This window comes from Stegastes partitus, unplaced genomic scaffold (genome assembly GCF_000690725.1).
Source record: "Stegastes partitus isolate 25-593 unplaced genomic scaffold, Stegastes_partitus-1.0.2 Scaffold581, whole genome shotgun sequence".
Classification (NCBI taxonomy): domain Eukaryota; kingdom Metazoa; phylum Chordata; class Actinopteri; family Pomacentridae; genus Stegastes; species Stegastes partitus.
In genome coordinates this window covers 13,081-29,788 of record NW_007578312.1, presented here as the reverse complement: position 1 = coordinate 29,788, position 16,708 = coordinate 13,081, and the positions used below count along the sequence as shown (strand labels likewise).

At 39.7% G+C, this 16,708-nt stretch overlaps 1 protein-coding gene across 1 annotated transcript in view; it reads right to left on the bottom strand.

Annotated features, from left to right (window-relative positions):
• Positions 1-611: 611 nt before the first annotated feature.
• LOC103362532 (Kv channel-interacting protein 2-like) overlaps positions 612-16,708 on the bottom strand; it is a 28,572-nt gene continuing 12,475 nt past the window's right edge. Inside the window, exons 2-9 of the mRNA XM_008288912.1 lie at positions 5,074-5,176; positions 4,760-4,880; positions 4,578-4,647; positions 3,190-3,260; positions 2,756-2,863; positions 2,549-2,653; positions 798-860; positions 612-715 (exon numbers count right to left, since the gene is read on the bottom strand). Coding sequence (XP_008287134.1) covers positions 668-715; positions 798-860; positions 2,549-2,653; positions 2,756-2,863; positions 3,190-3,260; positions 4,578-4,647; positions 4,760-4,880; positions 5,074-5,176 — 689 coding nt within the window. The 3' untranslated portion in view covers positions 612-667. The remainder of the gene's footprint in view (positions 716-797; positions 861-2,548; positions 2,654-2,755; positions 2,864-3,189; positions 3,261-4,577; positions 4,648-4,759; positions 4,881-5,073; positions 5,177-16,708) is intronic.

The window sequence follows — 16,708 nt, the reverse complement described above, 5'->3', positions numbered from 1 at the left end:
AATAATTTCAATGGCCAGTCAAAACAGACACATCATGCAGACACAATATACACTATTCTACTGAATGTGAGAGGTGAACTCCGTAAGAAAACCAAGGACGAACCGGTCACGTGTCGACTTTATTGCTTTTGAACTTGGAGCTGTCCTCCTCGTCGTAGAATACGAGTGAAAGCGTGAGGTACTTTACAACATCATGAGCATTATTCCTTTTGTTCAACATGTCTGCACATATAGTCTCTCTCTAGGGTTTAACACAAGCATCAGAGAAACACTTCACTCCATTTGTACGAGTGAAGAAGACATCGGACGTTGGAACTGCAGCTACTTGTGTGTTTTCTTGAGGCATCTGGTCATCAGAGCTTTAGTCTGTCATTGTCTTAAAAAACACCAGAATCCACCTTTAAACACCTTCATATACACTTAGTAAAAAAAAAATAAAAAAAATCTAACATTTCACATTTCACACAAGTTAGTCTTCAAAAAGACTTGACTCACTCTGCTCAATCTCTTCACTAACAATTTTAAAAAGATGTTTTTTGGGGATTGTATCCTCGGATCTTTGTTGTTTGAACCTTCCTCACTGTTCAGGCCCAGAAACCATCCTGACTGGGAGTTTGTTACTGCAGCAGAAATGGAAAATCTCTCTTCTGTCTTTGTCCAACAATGTTTAGATAATGTTATCAAACATGTGCATGGACTGCATGATGTTTTCATCCTGGATGGAGGAACAAAAGATTGAAATAATTTCAGCAGCTGTGTGGTTGAAGTGTAGATGATATAATCTGATTTCATGTTACCTTTTGACACGTCTCCAGAAACTCGTCAATGGTGACCACTCCATCGTTGTTTCTGTCCATTTTCTGATTTAAAAAAAACACATAATCGAGTTGTTTCACAAGTTACCTTAAAGTGCTCTCTGTTGTTTATGGGAACTAAAAATGTATTGGTTACACCCTATTTCTCTGCCTTGTGTGTGTCATTGAGGGCTAAAGGGTCAGACATTTAGTTTTTGATAAGACATTTGCAAAGCCACATTTTTTAAAATCTTTTTTCCTAACATCATGCTACAAACTAGACATTAGACAAACAGTGTAAAACTTGCAGTAGGAGCCTCCTTGTAGCAGAAGATACAAACAAATTGGGAATCTGCTCACAAAACATCTTTCCATAGTGCCTCTGGTGGACAAAATCTCCAGAGTGTATTTGTAATAAGTAGCTCAAACAACATGCAGTGTTTTAAGTCTTTATTTTCAGCTAACACGGACAAGAACATCAGTTCTGTTTGCTGGTTAACGATTGGGAGTTTCTGACCGTTTTGTTTATGTTGTGCATGTGCAGAAAAGACACACATGCACAAGTGTGCACAGGCATATCACACAATACACCTTCCTCCCAGATAGTATGACACTGACTTACATGTAAAGGTAACATGCCAAAATATGCAGCAATGCATCAACAAACGGCTCTTTCACAGCTCATTTGGTGCAGACTTTTCCGTTTAGACAACAGACATGAAAACTCCCCCAAACCTTGGTCCAAAAAAAAGATGCTGTCTTGCTCCAAAACAAACTGAGCCATGACTCGGTTTGTTTCTAGTGTGAAAACATTTTATGAATTGTTCAGAAGCTGCAGCAACACATGGGCAGAGGAGGAAGCCATGTTTGGTGATTGAAATATGGTTCCAACAATGTTATAAAAAGCCAGTTGAATTGAAAAAAAGATGAATGAGAATGAGAGGCCATCTAAAGATCAAAAAACCCCAGCAACAGTATTCAAAGAGAGGCTCAAAAATGTCTGGACAGCAAATAAAAGCAGTGATCCAGAAAGCAATCAATGTGAAGTAGAGTTAGATGCAGCTATCGTAGGAGATGGTGACAGGTATGTTATATAAAGCTCTTTAGTGTATAACTGCAATTGGAAACTGGATCAAACGTACACAACAGACAATAACATGAACCTTGGTTTCAGGCATAAAAAGCAACTTCAGTTGCAGAAGAAGAAAACTGCAAGCAAGTAAAGCCGGATGTAAGAAACATTGGATTTAAAACACTTAAAAATAGCTTTACAACAAGGTATATGCAGATATTTGTTAGAGTGAAAGTAAATAACAAAGCATAAATATTACTTCTGTGTGTCTCCAAGCAAAACTCTGAAGGGTTCCTTTAAATGAACAATGCTGGTTGCTGTTACGCAGAACAAGCAGTACATGAAACACTGCACAATATTTTGATTGATATGAAATGTCTCAAGTGTTTGGGGAAATATACATTCTTGCACCTGTTTAAAAGCACAATTTGAATGCTAAAACATACTTTAATAAAAAAAGAATTTCAAGTGAAGACATGCAAAAAGAAGTGTTATTGTTTGTGGTTGTATCCTATCTGACAGGGTCAACGGGTCTCCAGCTGCACATTTTGGGAGCTCAGCAGCATCTCACATGGCAGCTCCAAACACGCACAAAAAATATATTTTTCCATCAGATTAATGTCAATAAATTCCCTGACTTGAGTTTAGTGTTGGAGTTGTGGAGTGTATTGATTTGATTCACCTGGAAGAAGTTGTCAACATGTTCTTTTGGTGCATTCTCCCTCATTAAGGGGTAAGTGTACTTCCCCATCATGTCATAGATGGAGTTCATTATATCTGTCATCTCCTGCATGAAAAAAACAGAGTTTAAAAAAAAAATTAAAAAAAAGAACATGAGCAACCAACATAACACGAGGCAGTTCATACAGACAGAGAGCGGTTCAGGTACCTCTCTGGTGATGCAGCCGTCCTTGTTCAGATCATAAAGATTAAAGGCCCAGTTGAGTTTATCAGTGATGGAGCCTCTTAAGATAATGGACAGACTTATGACAAAATCCTACAGAAGGGAAAAAGAAAAACTGAGGCATGATTGAAATCAGAAAAGATAATAGCAGTGACTCAACAGATAAAGTGAAAAGGAAGGAGCTATATTCACTCTACTGATTTATACTGCATCATATTATAGTGCATTTCTTGTTTCAGTCTCAAGCCTGGATACAAACTATTAAAGTGAAATAATCCTAAAAAGTTATGTGATTTATGCAATATGAGGGAAAAGCTGCAGAAGAAAGCTTTGTGTTGTCTTTGCTCTATGAAGAGCACAAAGATGAAAAAGGAAGTCTTTAGTCTGGACAGTCGCAACTAAAGAAAAGTGAGTCTCACCTCAAAGTTGACCGATCCGTTGTTGTGGGTGTCAAAGGCTTCAAACAGGAAATGTGCGTACATACTTGAATCTGGAACAAAGACAATATAAGCATGAGTCACATTTCTGACTGTAACTGTGTGATCAGCACATGAACAAGTATATTACTGCCTAAACTGAGAGGAAGAGGAACATATTAGAGACATTAGACATGCAGTAACATGAGCTGCACATGTTTTTTTGACTGAAATGAGTTTTCAGTTGTGATGTTTTGACATCATTTTTAAGTCTGTAGTTGTATATTGCATTTTGTAACAGCACAGCCAAGTTTGGAAGTAAACACAGCTCAAAAATGTCTTTTTCGCACATTGAAGTTAAATTTCTTTGATTATTTATTTTACAAAAAATGATAAAAACTGGAGTCAACATGTTACTAAGTACCCACATGTGTGATCAATACTGTGGGGGAAATGGCAGCTCCACATACTATAGATATTTCACTACTTAATTTGTTTCTATACTTGTCTCCTATTTGTATTTTGTGAACACTGACTGCAGTTCATCCCAGTTCAGGCAAAGAGTCCCTAAAGTTTTACAAAATCTGGTTCACAAGAAGGGTTCATTTTGGTGGATTGTTTTAAATGAGACATTTAAAATTAAGTTATTTTGATGAAATATCATGATTTTAAGCTTTAAACTACACGTCAGATATGATAGGATATGTTAGGATAGGACAATCAGAAAATTGAAAATCCAATCATTTCTTTTGTTTTTACAGTTTCTGGCTCTGATAAATGATGTAACATGGCAAGCCTTTAAAATGCAGGTTTTGGGAATCTGCTGGTTAAGGTGCTATATCATGACAAAGTACTACAATCCAAATGTATGTATAGTGCATGCAACAGTGTGTACTTTGTATGGGCAACTGCATTAAAGAGGCTGGTGTTATGCAAATGTATTACATGGTGACATAGATAGGCAACAATAAAAAAATTAAAAAAAACCCTGGACTGCAAAGGAGGAGTTTCAGGCAGGTAAGGAGAAGTCATTTCTGTTTTCAGACCTTTTAAATGCACAGAAAGCAGCTTTATGACACACCAAAGAAAAGCATAATATGGGCTCTTTAAGTACGATATATGACTAACAGGCTTTGAAGTGTATGACTAAACATCATTCCACAAGTTATAAATCCTATTTAACACTGCAGCTTGCAAGTCAATGCAAAACCAAGGATTTCTCAGAGGAGCACAGCTCAAAGCAGAGAACACAAGCTGCAGCGCTGACCTGATCTGGTGGTGTGTTTGAGAGGCGTGAGTCATCATCAGCTATCTTCAGATGTGAACACGCTGCAGATGGAGGAATCAAGTGAAATTAAAAACATGTGATGAAGGGCATGGGCGTGACTGACCTCCCTGAGGGAAGAACTGGGAGTAGATGCCTTTGAACGTGTCCTCATTCACTGCGCCACTTGGACACTCCTGCAGAAATCACAAACAGTGTCAACAAAAGATCCACAGGCAAAGATCTATAGCTTCAAAGTTTTGCACACTGAGCACAGGAATCAATAGTTCGCAGGAATCTTTGACTGACGTTTTTGAATCCTCTGTAGAGAACCTGCAGCTCTTTCTTGCTGAAGCTGGTCTGTTGCACAAGACGGTCGAGTCCCTCTGGTCTGTAACACACTGTTGCCAATTCACCTTCCTCCGTTATGCTTTCTACATGAACGAACAGAAAGAAAAGAGGAATAGTTACTCCCTGAGATACAACAGAGCATCTTTAAAGTGTTGGGTTTAGAGAAAAGAAAGTGGAAAACATAAAGGGAGGAAAAGAAAAAAAGAGACTGAAAGCTTTAAAGTGTTTTATTTGCTCAGTGATTGAGTTAGTGTGATTGTGTGTCCTGGCACTTGCGTTTATCGATTGATGGGTCGGAGCCAGAGCGACAGCAGAGCAGCAGTTTGAGAAGCCGCTGCTTTAGGGTCTTTTTATTGGGTTTGGATGGCGGATTACCTGGAAAACAACCAATCAGAGCAGATATTAGAGGCAGATAAGGTGGCCCACATAATGACTGCCATGGTGAATGGGTAAAACGCTGCCCAAACTAGGCTCGAACACTTGTAATCACTTGTCCATGCCACTCGGTGCAGGGAAATTAGTTTGCTGACCTGGCTTTGAACCAGTGAGACCCAGCAGGATCAAAGCTGTTTGGAAGACGTCCACCATGAGAGGTCACAGATGAAATGGCACATGACTGGAGTCTGAGCTGAGATACAGGGGTCAACTCGAGTGTGACCTAAATCTGTGACACTGTTCGGTCTTAGTTCCTCTTTGACATGATGAGAAAACATGCTTTTTTTAAATCCTTGATTTATTCATTCAGTCTTTTGAAAGACAGACTAGGGAACTAAATGTCCAAATTGAGCTTAATCCGATGTTAAATTAAATTAATAACTAATTAAAGTGTTTAATGCATGTTGTAAAATGACACTAAAGGGGACCCAAGGTGTTAAAATCTAATGTCAAAGTGAAAACTGACAAATTAGAATAGAATAGAATAGAATAGAATAGAATAGAATAGAATGGAATAGAATTATTTTAGATTTTTAGATATTTAGAGTTATTTTTTTGATCCTCCATTGGGGGAAATTTACACGCCACAGCAGCATCCAAAAACATAGAAAGGACACGAAAACAACAATAATTAAAGCTGCAAGCAGCGTTGGTCGGGTCCTCGGTCTGTATTGCAACCTCATGCCCGTCTGACCTCCATTTTGACAATTTATTCCCCTTCACTACACTTTGACATACTAACAGGGAATTTTCATAGTCTCTCTTCTCAGCCTCAGACCATAGACTGTATAAAAGATGGACGTAGCTACCATGACGTCACCTGTTGGTTTCTGCCCTGAGAAAATGAAGCCAGGGTTTTGCTACTTCCTGGTTGACATCTTGGATTTTTGGTGCCAGTGACGCAAAAATCGTCAGAGGGGGGCGGAGCCATAGGAGCAGCGATTGGTCAGACGGATTGAGAGGCGGGCCCTCTCTGCCCGCCCACATTTACCGCCTTCTGCTCGCTTCGTCTGTATGGTCGCTGCCGACTGTCAACCTTGCCCCGCAAAATTTTGATGATTTTTTAAAAATTCAGTATTGATTTATTTTCAGATTGGCCACCTGATCTCTGGATTTGACTATGGAAACTAATAAGAAAAAAATCCTGAGCTGTAGGAATGCGGTATTTCGTGATCTGTGATCACTTCTTTTCCAATTCAAGTCAATGGGAGCCAGGGCTTTTTGGAGCCAGCAGCTAATGGACGTAGTGATATTGCAGGTTTTTGACACTTCCGGGTTGGCTTCATTTTTCAGGGCCGGTTGCAACGTCCATCTTTTATACAGTCTATGCCTCAGACTGTCAGTGAGTCACATGAGCAGCTGCACTGCGCTGTCAATCACGATTAAAGCTGCAGATGATGATGTCATGATGAGTCATAGTTCTTCATGCCCATAGACTGTATAAAAGATGGACGTTGCAACCGGCCCTGAAAAAGGAAGCCAACCCGGAAGTGTCAAAAACCTGCAATATCACTACGTCCGTTAGCTGCTGGCTCCAAAAAGCCCTGGCTCCCATAGACTGGAATTGGAAAAGAAGTAAGTACAGATCACGAAATACTGCATTCCTACAGCTCAGGATTTTTTTCTTATTAGTTTTCATAATCAAATCCAGAGATCAGGCGGCCAATCTGAAAATAAATCAGTACTGAATTTTTAAAAAATCGTCAACATTTTGCGGGGCAAGGGGCGTGGCTGACAGTCGTCAGCGACGATGCAGACGAAGCGAGCAGAAGGCGGTAAATGTGGGCGGGCAGAGAGGGCCTGCCTCTCAATCTGTCTGACCAATCGCTGCTCCTATGGCTCCACCCCCCCGACGATTTTTGCGTCACTGGCTCCAAAAATCCAAGATGTCAACCAGGAAGTAGCAAAACCCTGGCTTCATTTTCTCAGTGCAAGGCCTTCTCTGTCTCCTGTGTGATTTTTCAAGCTGATACCATTTATGATGTCAGACAAGATAATTTTTTTCCAAAAGATGCAGCTCTCTCCCCAAAACATGACTCCGCCACCTCCTTGCTGACTTCACAGCCTTGTTGGGACATGGTGGCTGTACACCAACCATCCACTACTCCGTCCATCTGGACCATCCAGGGTTGCACGGCACTCATCAGTGAACAAAACTGTTTGAAATTTTGTCTTCATGTATTTCTGGGCCCACTGCCCACTTGTTTTCTGCTTGTGAGCATTGGTTAGGCGTGGCCGAATACAAAGTTTATGCATAACTGCAAGCCTCTGGAGGATCCTACACCTTGATGTTCGTGGGACTCCAGAGGCACCATCCATCCATCCATTTTCTATACACCGCTTAATCCTCACGAGACACCCTGGACAGGTCGCCAGTCCATCGCAGGGCCACACTTAGAGACAGACAACCAAGCACACTCACATTCACACCTACGGACAATTTAGAATCACCAATTAACCTCAACATGTTTTTGGACTGTGTGGAGAACCCGGAGAGAACCCACGCTGCACGGGGAGAACATGCAAACTCCACGCAGAAAGATTCCGGTGCCCCCACCGGGACGCGAACCGGCAACCTTCTTGCTGCGAGGCAACAGTGCTACCAACTGCGCCACCTTGCAGCCCTCCAGAGGCACCAGCAGCTTCAAATACCCGTTTGCTTCTTTGTAATGGCATTTTAGTAGCTGCTCTGTTAATCCGATGCGTTTGTCTGACAGAAACCTTCCTCATTGTACCTTTATCTGCACAAACCTGTGTGGGCTCTGAATCAGCCACAAATCTCTTAAAAGTACGATGGTCATGCTTAAGTTTTCGTGAAATATCTAAGGTTTTCATACCTTGTCCAAGGCATTCAACTATTTCATGCTTTTTGGCAGCAGAGAGGTCCTTTTTCTTTCCCATATTGCTTAAAAATGGTGGTCTGCTTAATAATGTGGAACGTCCTTCTTTAGTAGTTTTTCCTTTAATTGGGCTCAGCTGGCAAATTAATTATCACAGGAGACTGAGATTGATTTCAGTGATCAAAGAGCCCTGAGACACAATACCATCCATGACTTTAATTTGAAAAAAAAAAAAAGTAATCTTTTTGACACTTACATACAAATTGCATAATAATTTGGAACTTTGTGTCGTGTGTTTTACTGTCTTAGGTTAGCATGTTAGCATGCTAACTTTTGCTAATTGACCTTAAAAACAAAATACAACTGAAACTAATGGGAGCGTCATAAACCCAAGTATTAGAGAAGTTCACATTTTGACCTGATGGCTGCTCTTGAAGAAAATGCTGAGGATTGTCAAATTCTGGGAATCATTTTTTAGATCAGTTTACTGCATATCTTTATCATCTTGTTTCAACTTTTCACTGAAGCTACATGAAGTTTCAAATCTAAGACTCCATGTTTTTAGCTGGACAACTGTATAAAGTGGAAGTATTGAGCATTATTTTACACATACAGCGTTTAACCTGACATGTTTGGCTTCTTTGTTACCTTCGTACTCGAATCTAAAACAAAAATGTGTGCTGTAGCTGTAGTGAGACAAGTAAATGCTCCATGGAGTTGAATAAAGAGACCAGACGCCCACCGTCATGGTCCGCTGACATTTACAGACACAACACAATTTTGTCACTTGACCTTTGACAGGAACATTGAGGATTCTCTACAACAGACCCACAAACGAGCTGCTGTCTGTGTTTGACCCATAAACAGCTTCATTTTAATGCCTTAAAACTGACACAATTGATTAACTGAATGTGCAAGGCTTAAATGAACAGGAACATATTAGCACTGGTAATAATTAAGAAGCAAGGCAAAATGTCGGTATTGATTCTGACTCATTGCGGTCCTGGTAAAAAGTGATTGAACTTCTCTTTTAGATTCTTGAATGTCCAGTTGTTTTTTACTGAAGCTCTTAGAATTAAGAAGCATGTTGATAATATTTAAACATGTATGATGAACACTAACCCACTAAATAAAGCACATCATACAATCTCAGCTATGAAAACATTGTATTAGTCACATTAAAATCAAAACATCTTAACTGTTAAATGAACAAGGAAAAAACAAATAAACTTCACACTCTTCCTCTTATTCACTCGTCCCTCTAACTACATTATCTGCCCGTCTTTAGCTGATGCTGTCACCTTCTGGTTCCTCTGTAGGACATTATATTGGCCTTTACCTCTGATGAGCTCCTTCAAAGAGGATGTTCACTGATGTTGTCTTCAGTGTGAGACTGACATACAACACTCCTTTGACTTTCTTTATAGTCCTTCCACACTGGTTGAATCCACACTTATTTTCTTTCAGCTTTATCAGCTGATAACTAGCTCTGAGCTGCATATAAATCAATCAATAATCCTAAAGGTTGACATCCTCCTCAGTATCTTCATAAAGCTGCTGACTGAAGGAAACAGAGCGTTGCCATCCTCCTCTCTGATTCCAGCAGGAGCAGCAGAGGGGTGAAACCCAAACCTCCCTTTCATCCTTTATTTCTGAATCTCTTCCTGGTCCTCAATCCTCTTTGTGTTTTGTTAAAGGGTCTCAGTTGGTTTCAGCTGAAGGCATCTTGTTTTTATAGTCTCTCTAATCCACAACCAGACACAGAAACTTTGTTCTGATGCCGAGAAACTCAAGAACAAACAGACTGTGGATGAAAAGGTGCTGGACAAAAGTAGCTATTCTGACATTTTTATTCTATTCATGCTCTGCTCTCTGTCTTATTTTTTCAGTGTGATCTTGTGTCACGTCTTTGATTCCCTTTCTAAACTTTCCCTTCTGTGGACTTACTCTACACTTCTGCTCCTGTCAGTCAGTCATGCATCTGCAGAACATCTTCTTTATTCGTTAATCGGTTATCAGCCTTGTCTGTTTGTTCTGATTGCCTGATTGAAAGGAGCTGAAAGAGCATAAAATTACTTCCAGTCTAAGTACTTGTGGGTATTTCCTGCCACCAGGAGGCAGCATTGAGTTACAATCAGACTACACATGACTGTAAAAGGCTTCAAATTCAGAGACAGAAGTGCATGTAGCTCAAGTGAGCTTCATTGAACACCAAAACACACAGACAGGGAAACCTGTTGGTTGTTTTACAAGCAGAATTAATCCATAGATGCCTGACTGCAATGAAAATAAACATTCAGGTGAATGAATGATGATAGAAAACATATAAAAGAGTTTTAACTTGCAAAACTTTCATTCACAACCAAAGAGAAACCTGCACTAAAATGTCTGTCATGTAGTAGTGGAAAGTTAAGAAAGGTAGTATTACTAAACTTTATAATTTTGAGGTATTTCTGCTTGAGAATTGTTCATTTTCTGCTACTTTGTCCTTCCTCTTTTATTACATTTCCGTTGGAAATATTGTTTTTCTACTAATTTTACAGCTCTAGCAACTTGTCACATGTAAGATGAAGACTCTATACAGTAGATAATCTAAAAATTGTTTAAATACAGCACATTGCAATAGTTTAAGTGGTTGATTTCCAACATTTTAGACTTCTTACAAAGCAGTTTGTAACAATGATGACTTGTTAACAGCACCACAAAATACAGATTTTTCCCTCTAAATGTCTCACATCATTTCAATAAAATGTCAACTGATCCAACAGCTCAACAAAAATCAAAGGTTAGAGGAAAAGTCCTAAAAACCAAGAACAGATTTGTGAATCTGAACTTGTTTTTTCATCTTTTTTACTCCCATTTATCATGTGAAGACTCCTCAGACTTAGCTGCTGTCCCTTTTTATAAAACTTCAAATAAAGTAGTTCCAACTGTACCATGTTGCTGACACACTGTCACTTCACTTTCAATCCTCAATCATATCATATAAACCTTTATCCTAATTTCAATACTACATTTTGCTGCTAATACTTCTGTCATTTTTCTTAAGTGTGATTTTTATTGTAGTAGCTTCCATCCATCGATCCATTATCTATGCACCACTTAATCCTCACTAGGGTCGCAGGGGGCTGGAGCCTATTCCAGCTGATTTAGGGCGAAGGCAGGGGACACCCTGGACAGGTCGCCAGTCTATCGCAGGGACTACACTTAGAGACAAACAACTAAGCACACTCACATTCACCCTACAGTTTTTGGACTGTGTGGGAGGAAGCCGGAGAACCCAGAGAGAACCCACGCTGCACGGGGAGAACATGCAAACTCCATGTAGAAAGATCCCGGTGCCCCCACCGGGACGTGAACCGGCGACCTTCTTGCTGCGAGACAACAGTGCTAACCAACTGCACCACCTTGCAGCCCCTTGCAATAGCTTTTCATGAAGTATTTAGACATTGCTGTATTGGTACTTCTTCCATCTCTGTTCACAGGTAAGGCTGAAGCTACGGCACTGATGACAACAGTCATTGTTTGCAACTGTTGCAGATCTCCATTGTATAATGAGCTTTAGTTGTGATTAATGCAAAATAAACAGGGATTAAATTGCAGTTAAACACACAGCAGCACATTGAAACATGCAATGAAACTCGTGTATAACAGCTGCAGCAACACGCAGATTAAATGTGTACTCAAGAGCTTATCAGCAGCCTTTAGTTGCAAAAATGAAATTTTGATGGCTACTATAAATAAGCATAAACTGCTAATACAATCTCCTTCTGTTAGAACAAACCATGTATTACTCTCTGTTAAATCCTATGTTCAACATCCTGGCATGTTTCATATCACTCTTTATTGCTCATTTTTTATCTCAACAGTTTATACCTTATAGAGCCAATTTCTGTGGCTCCCAGGGCAGCAGTTACCTTTAAATGCGCTTATCATGAGCATCAGTGACAGTGGATAGTGAGGATGTATCAATCAAACTATCAAATACAGCAGCTGCGTGACTATGGAAAAACAAACAAAGCTTTAAATGGCTCCTCACACACACACACAGGCAACACAAAAACGCTTTGACACAAGAGAACAAAATTGTTAAAAACAGTAAAATAACAGGAGAAAATGTCATTTTTTTCTTTTTAGCTGATATTTTTATATGACAGAGTGTAGGGCAGTCATATTCTCTAGGTTACTGAGAAGGCTGCTGTTTGATGAGGCTATTTTACACATAAACTTAAAAACAAGACAAAATGTTGTTTCCTTGAGAGAATTTGTACTTTGCTCCCACTGTTCATATTATGAGCAAAAGCAACTGACAGTAGGTAATTAAATATTCAGCAGCCATTTAACTGGCCCATACATGTCGCACACAGTGATCACAATGTGTCTGCAGGGGGCTTGCTGATGAACAACACCCATTCAACAGTTATTTCAGCTGCTGTTGACATTTCCAGCAGCCTTTTCTCAGTTTTAGAGACCCTCAGGGTGACTTTGATAGTGCAAATCGATTTGAAGGATTGCATCCCTCTGAGGCGGATCAATACACTTCTTCCCATCATTACAAACACTTTTAAAGGCTCTTCTATCTGCTACTGCTGCAAACAATTCAAGTTCAAGGTGGTTAAACTGGAGACACAAAGAAATTTGAAGAGCGCTGAACATTTCTGTAGGCCACGCTTGAAACCACTTTTTTTCTGGACAACTTTACAGTGAGTTCTACTTATATAAAGTCAATATGTTCACTAAAAAAAAAACAACACTTCAGCAGATTTCAAAGCTTCTGATGTGAACCCATTTACTGGGCTTTTGATGAGTCGGATCAGAGAGACACAAGAAAAAAAGGTTGAAAATATTGATTTCGGAACTAAACTGACCCATAAAGCGGAGGGCTGTTAGCTTCAAAAGTGGCGATTGCATACATGATGAGTGTTTTTACTTGCTTTTTCACACAGTGGTTGAATTAGTTCTTACTTTTCATGCCCAATTCTCACAAAACTGACAAAATCTGCAGAGAAAATACAGAAGCCATGACCACCAAAGTGCTATAAAAGGCAAAACTCTCTTTCCAAAAACTTAATTTTCCATCCTGACTGTACGCCAAAAAGATCAGCCAAAGTATGTCAGTGGGGCATAAGTGAAAAAGAAAATATTTGTTATTTCTGAGCATTAACAGCCCACTGTGACAGATTATTATTAACCTGTGAAGTAAAAAAAAAAAAAAAAAAGTCAAAAAAGAATTGGTAATTTAAACCGAAACACTCGTCCTCCATCTGTGTTATTTCACTGGGAGCATTTTGTGTTTAGTTTGGGAGGTCATGACAGCTTAAGGAGGGTCACGCAATGCTAAATGAACGTTGGTATGCTAATGTTGCTGAGACAACAGCCTATGTGCTTACAATAATCCCCGATAAGGAGACAGTTCACATTATAGATGTCCATTTTAAAACAAAACTAAATAAAACAAACCTCGAGGACACACTCACGCAAACTTGTGTAAATTTATTGTACTCGCTCTTTCACCTCTGCTGACATCATGAGCTTCTCGGTGATTATTGCAGAGGTTCGTCTCAGTTCATTTTACCTCGCCTGTCCTCAGGCAGAGCAGAGCCAGACAGGAGTCAGAGTGTTTGTTACACAACACTGATCAATCAACTAATCAATTAGCTGAGCAGAAAATTTTATCAGCAACAGTTAAGCCAGCGGGGCTGCAAGGTGGCTCGGTGGTTAGCACTGTTGCCTCACAGCAAGAAGGTCNGCCCTAAGTCGGCTGGGATAGGCTCCAGCCCCCCCGCGACCCTAGTGAGGATTAAGCGGTGTATAGATAATGGATGGATGGATGAATGTCACCCTGATTTCCAGCCAGTCACAACATAATGTCCTTAAGTAAATAAAAAGAACCACTCCTGAACCAGTTGAATATGAAATTTAAGCCGAACAGCTTACTCTTATTTATTTTATCACATTCAAACTCTGCTGTATTGTCATAACCAAACAATACAGAATTTGGCTCAAAACGAAAACAAAATAAATAAAATAATTTCATGGTACAAAATAAAGTGCAAGAGCCTGTGTCTGCTTTGAATTTCTAAAATGGCAAAATCAAAAAAAAAATTAGGCTTAGTTAGTTCAGAATCAGAATCAGAAGCTTTTTTTTTATTGCTAAGTGAGCTTGCACACACAAGGAATTTGCTGTGGTGAATGAGACTGATACACAACAATAGCAAGACAAGAATAAATGTAGGCTACCACACCACAGCACATGCATACTAAATGGATAATCCATTTAACTTTTTCAATGTTATAAATGATGTTATATATTTATGCTATGTATTTATTATTTGTTATCAAACAGAATATAGGCCTGGTCTGATGCTTCAACCCACAGAGCTAAAACCTAGGCTAGGTAGGCAAAGTTAGGGGAAAAGTCAGATACTTTAGGATTAACTGTAACGATTTTTAAGCCGACCGACTGAGACGCGCTACATTGTAATGATGCTAGTGTGTGCTGCTGTTGTCTTAATAAATGATTACGTTCGCCGAAGCAGTGGGCTTCTTGTTTTGTTTGTCTTTGTGGTCTTAAAAAATGATTACAGTTAATGTTAGCACTGTCAGGGAAGCTGTACACTTCTATAATTCTATTATAGTTCTATTGCACTTAACACGTTAATTTTCATGAAATGGCCTCGAAATGATNGTCAGCTGGGATAGGCTCCAGCCCCCCGTGACCCTAGTGAGGATTAAGTGGTGTATAGATAATGGATGGATGGATGGGATATATAGATGGGTTGTGTTTACATAATAATGCTAGTAATTCCATCAATTTGACAATATGTTTAAATTACTTACATTTCTGCATTAGTTGATTAAAAACTAAATTCAGGTTAAGACAAATTCATGAAATTAACTTGATAACTACACTACTCACAACAAGTTAGGGACATTGTTATTTACATTAGTGCTTTTCCTATTTGGTCTGAATTTTAATGAAATAAGTAAAAGTTCCCTTTGATATTACTAATAATGAATGAGAAGAAACACCATTTTCATTAGTTTAATATTTATTACCCCCAAAATTTAAACAATAACAGGGATAGCCCCAAAATAACAAAAATTGACAATGTCAGTAGTGGGTGTTTCTACCATTTGCCGCAATGACAGCTTGACAACGACGTCTCATGCTCCTCACTAGTCTCATGATGTTGTTCTGAGGCAATGCGTTCCACTCTTCCACAAGTGCTACACGCAGTTCTGCCAGGTCACGTGGGGGTGGAGTACGGTCATCCAGTCTCTGCTTCAGCTGGTCCCAGACATGCTCTATGGGGTTCAGGTCAGGAGACATTGCTGGCCACACCATATGAGGCACTCCGACTTCCTGAAGTCGAGTTGTGACAGTTCTGGCACGACGTGGTGGAGCATTGTCATCCATGAACAGAAAGTTGGGGGTGTGCTGGCGGAATTAGGGGATGATGATGGGTTCTATGATGTCTCTGAGGTAGGAACGTGCAGTGACTTTTAACAGTTACACCTCATTTAAGCACCACGCCTTTGTTTTTAGCAGCACTCCTATTCTCTGCTTAACAGTCTACAGACCACCTCAACAACTCTAGCCTTTTTATCAGTGAATTTTCTGAACTTTTATCCATCATTCACTCCAAATATATGAAAATTTTAATAACTGGTGATTTTAATCTGCACTTAAACAACAGCTCGGACCGAATGTCCAGAGATTTTTTAAACCTTTTAAACTGCATGGATTTTAAACAGCATGTCACGCAGCTGACTCACAACAGAGGACACACCCTGGACCTGGTCATAACCCATGGCCTGTCCATTGGTGTGTCCTCTGTTGTGGCTGTGTCTGACCACTACTGTGTGTTTTTTAACATCACCAGTTTTAACCTGCATGAGGCCCCGGTGAGAACGGTGAGGAAACGCTACCTAACTTCTGAAGTAGCTGCAAATTTTATCGAGGTTTTACAGAGCACTCCTGCTGACTTTTTACCTGCATCCTGTGATTTTATCGTTGATCGTTTTAACAGTAGACTGAAGTCAACCTTAGACTCAGTAGCTCCACTCGTAACCAGAACAATAAAAAGAAAACCTACACCCCCGTGGAGAAACAACGACAAAATCATTACATTAAAAAGAAACTGCAGGAGTGCAGAGAGGAGATGGAGGAAATCAAAACTTACTGTACATTATGAGATTTTACGTCAACAACTCAAAACCTATGATAACGCGATCAAACAGGCAAGAACTTCTCATTTCTCAAAACTCATCACAGACCATAAAGACAACCCCCGGTACCTCTTCTCCACCTTTGATATTTTTATAGGCACTAATTTTAATAAAGCTTTTAATACGTCAACAGACGCTCTTTGCGAGAATTTTGCAGACCACTTCAGAACTAAAATCAAGGACATCAGGTCCAGCCTTTTATCCCAACAAGTTTTACCTGCTAACACACCTGGACTGTTGCCCTTGCCTGAGGAAACACTGGAGAGTTTTGCCCTGGTTGATGCAAGGACACTTGGTCGAGTTTTCTCCCAAGTAAACCCAACAACCTGCCTTTTAGACCCAATTCCCACACCACTTTTAAAATCTTTTTATGGATTTTTTGAGGAACAGATTTTAAACA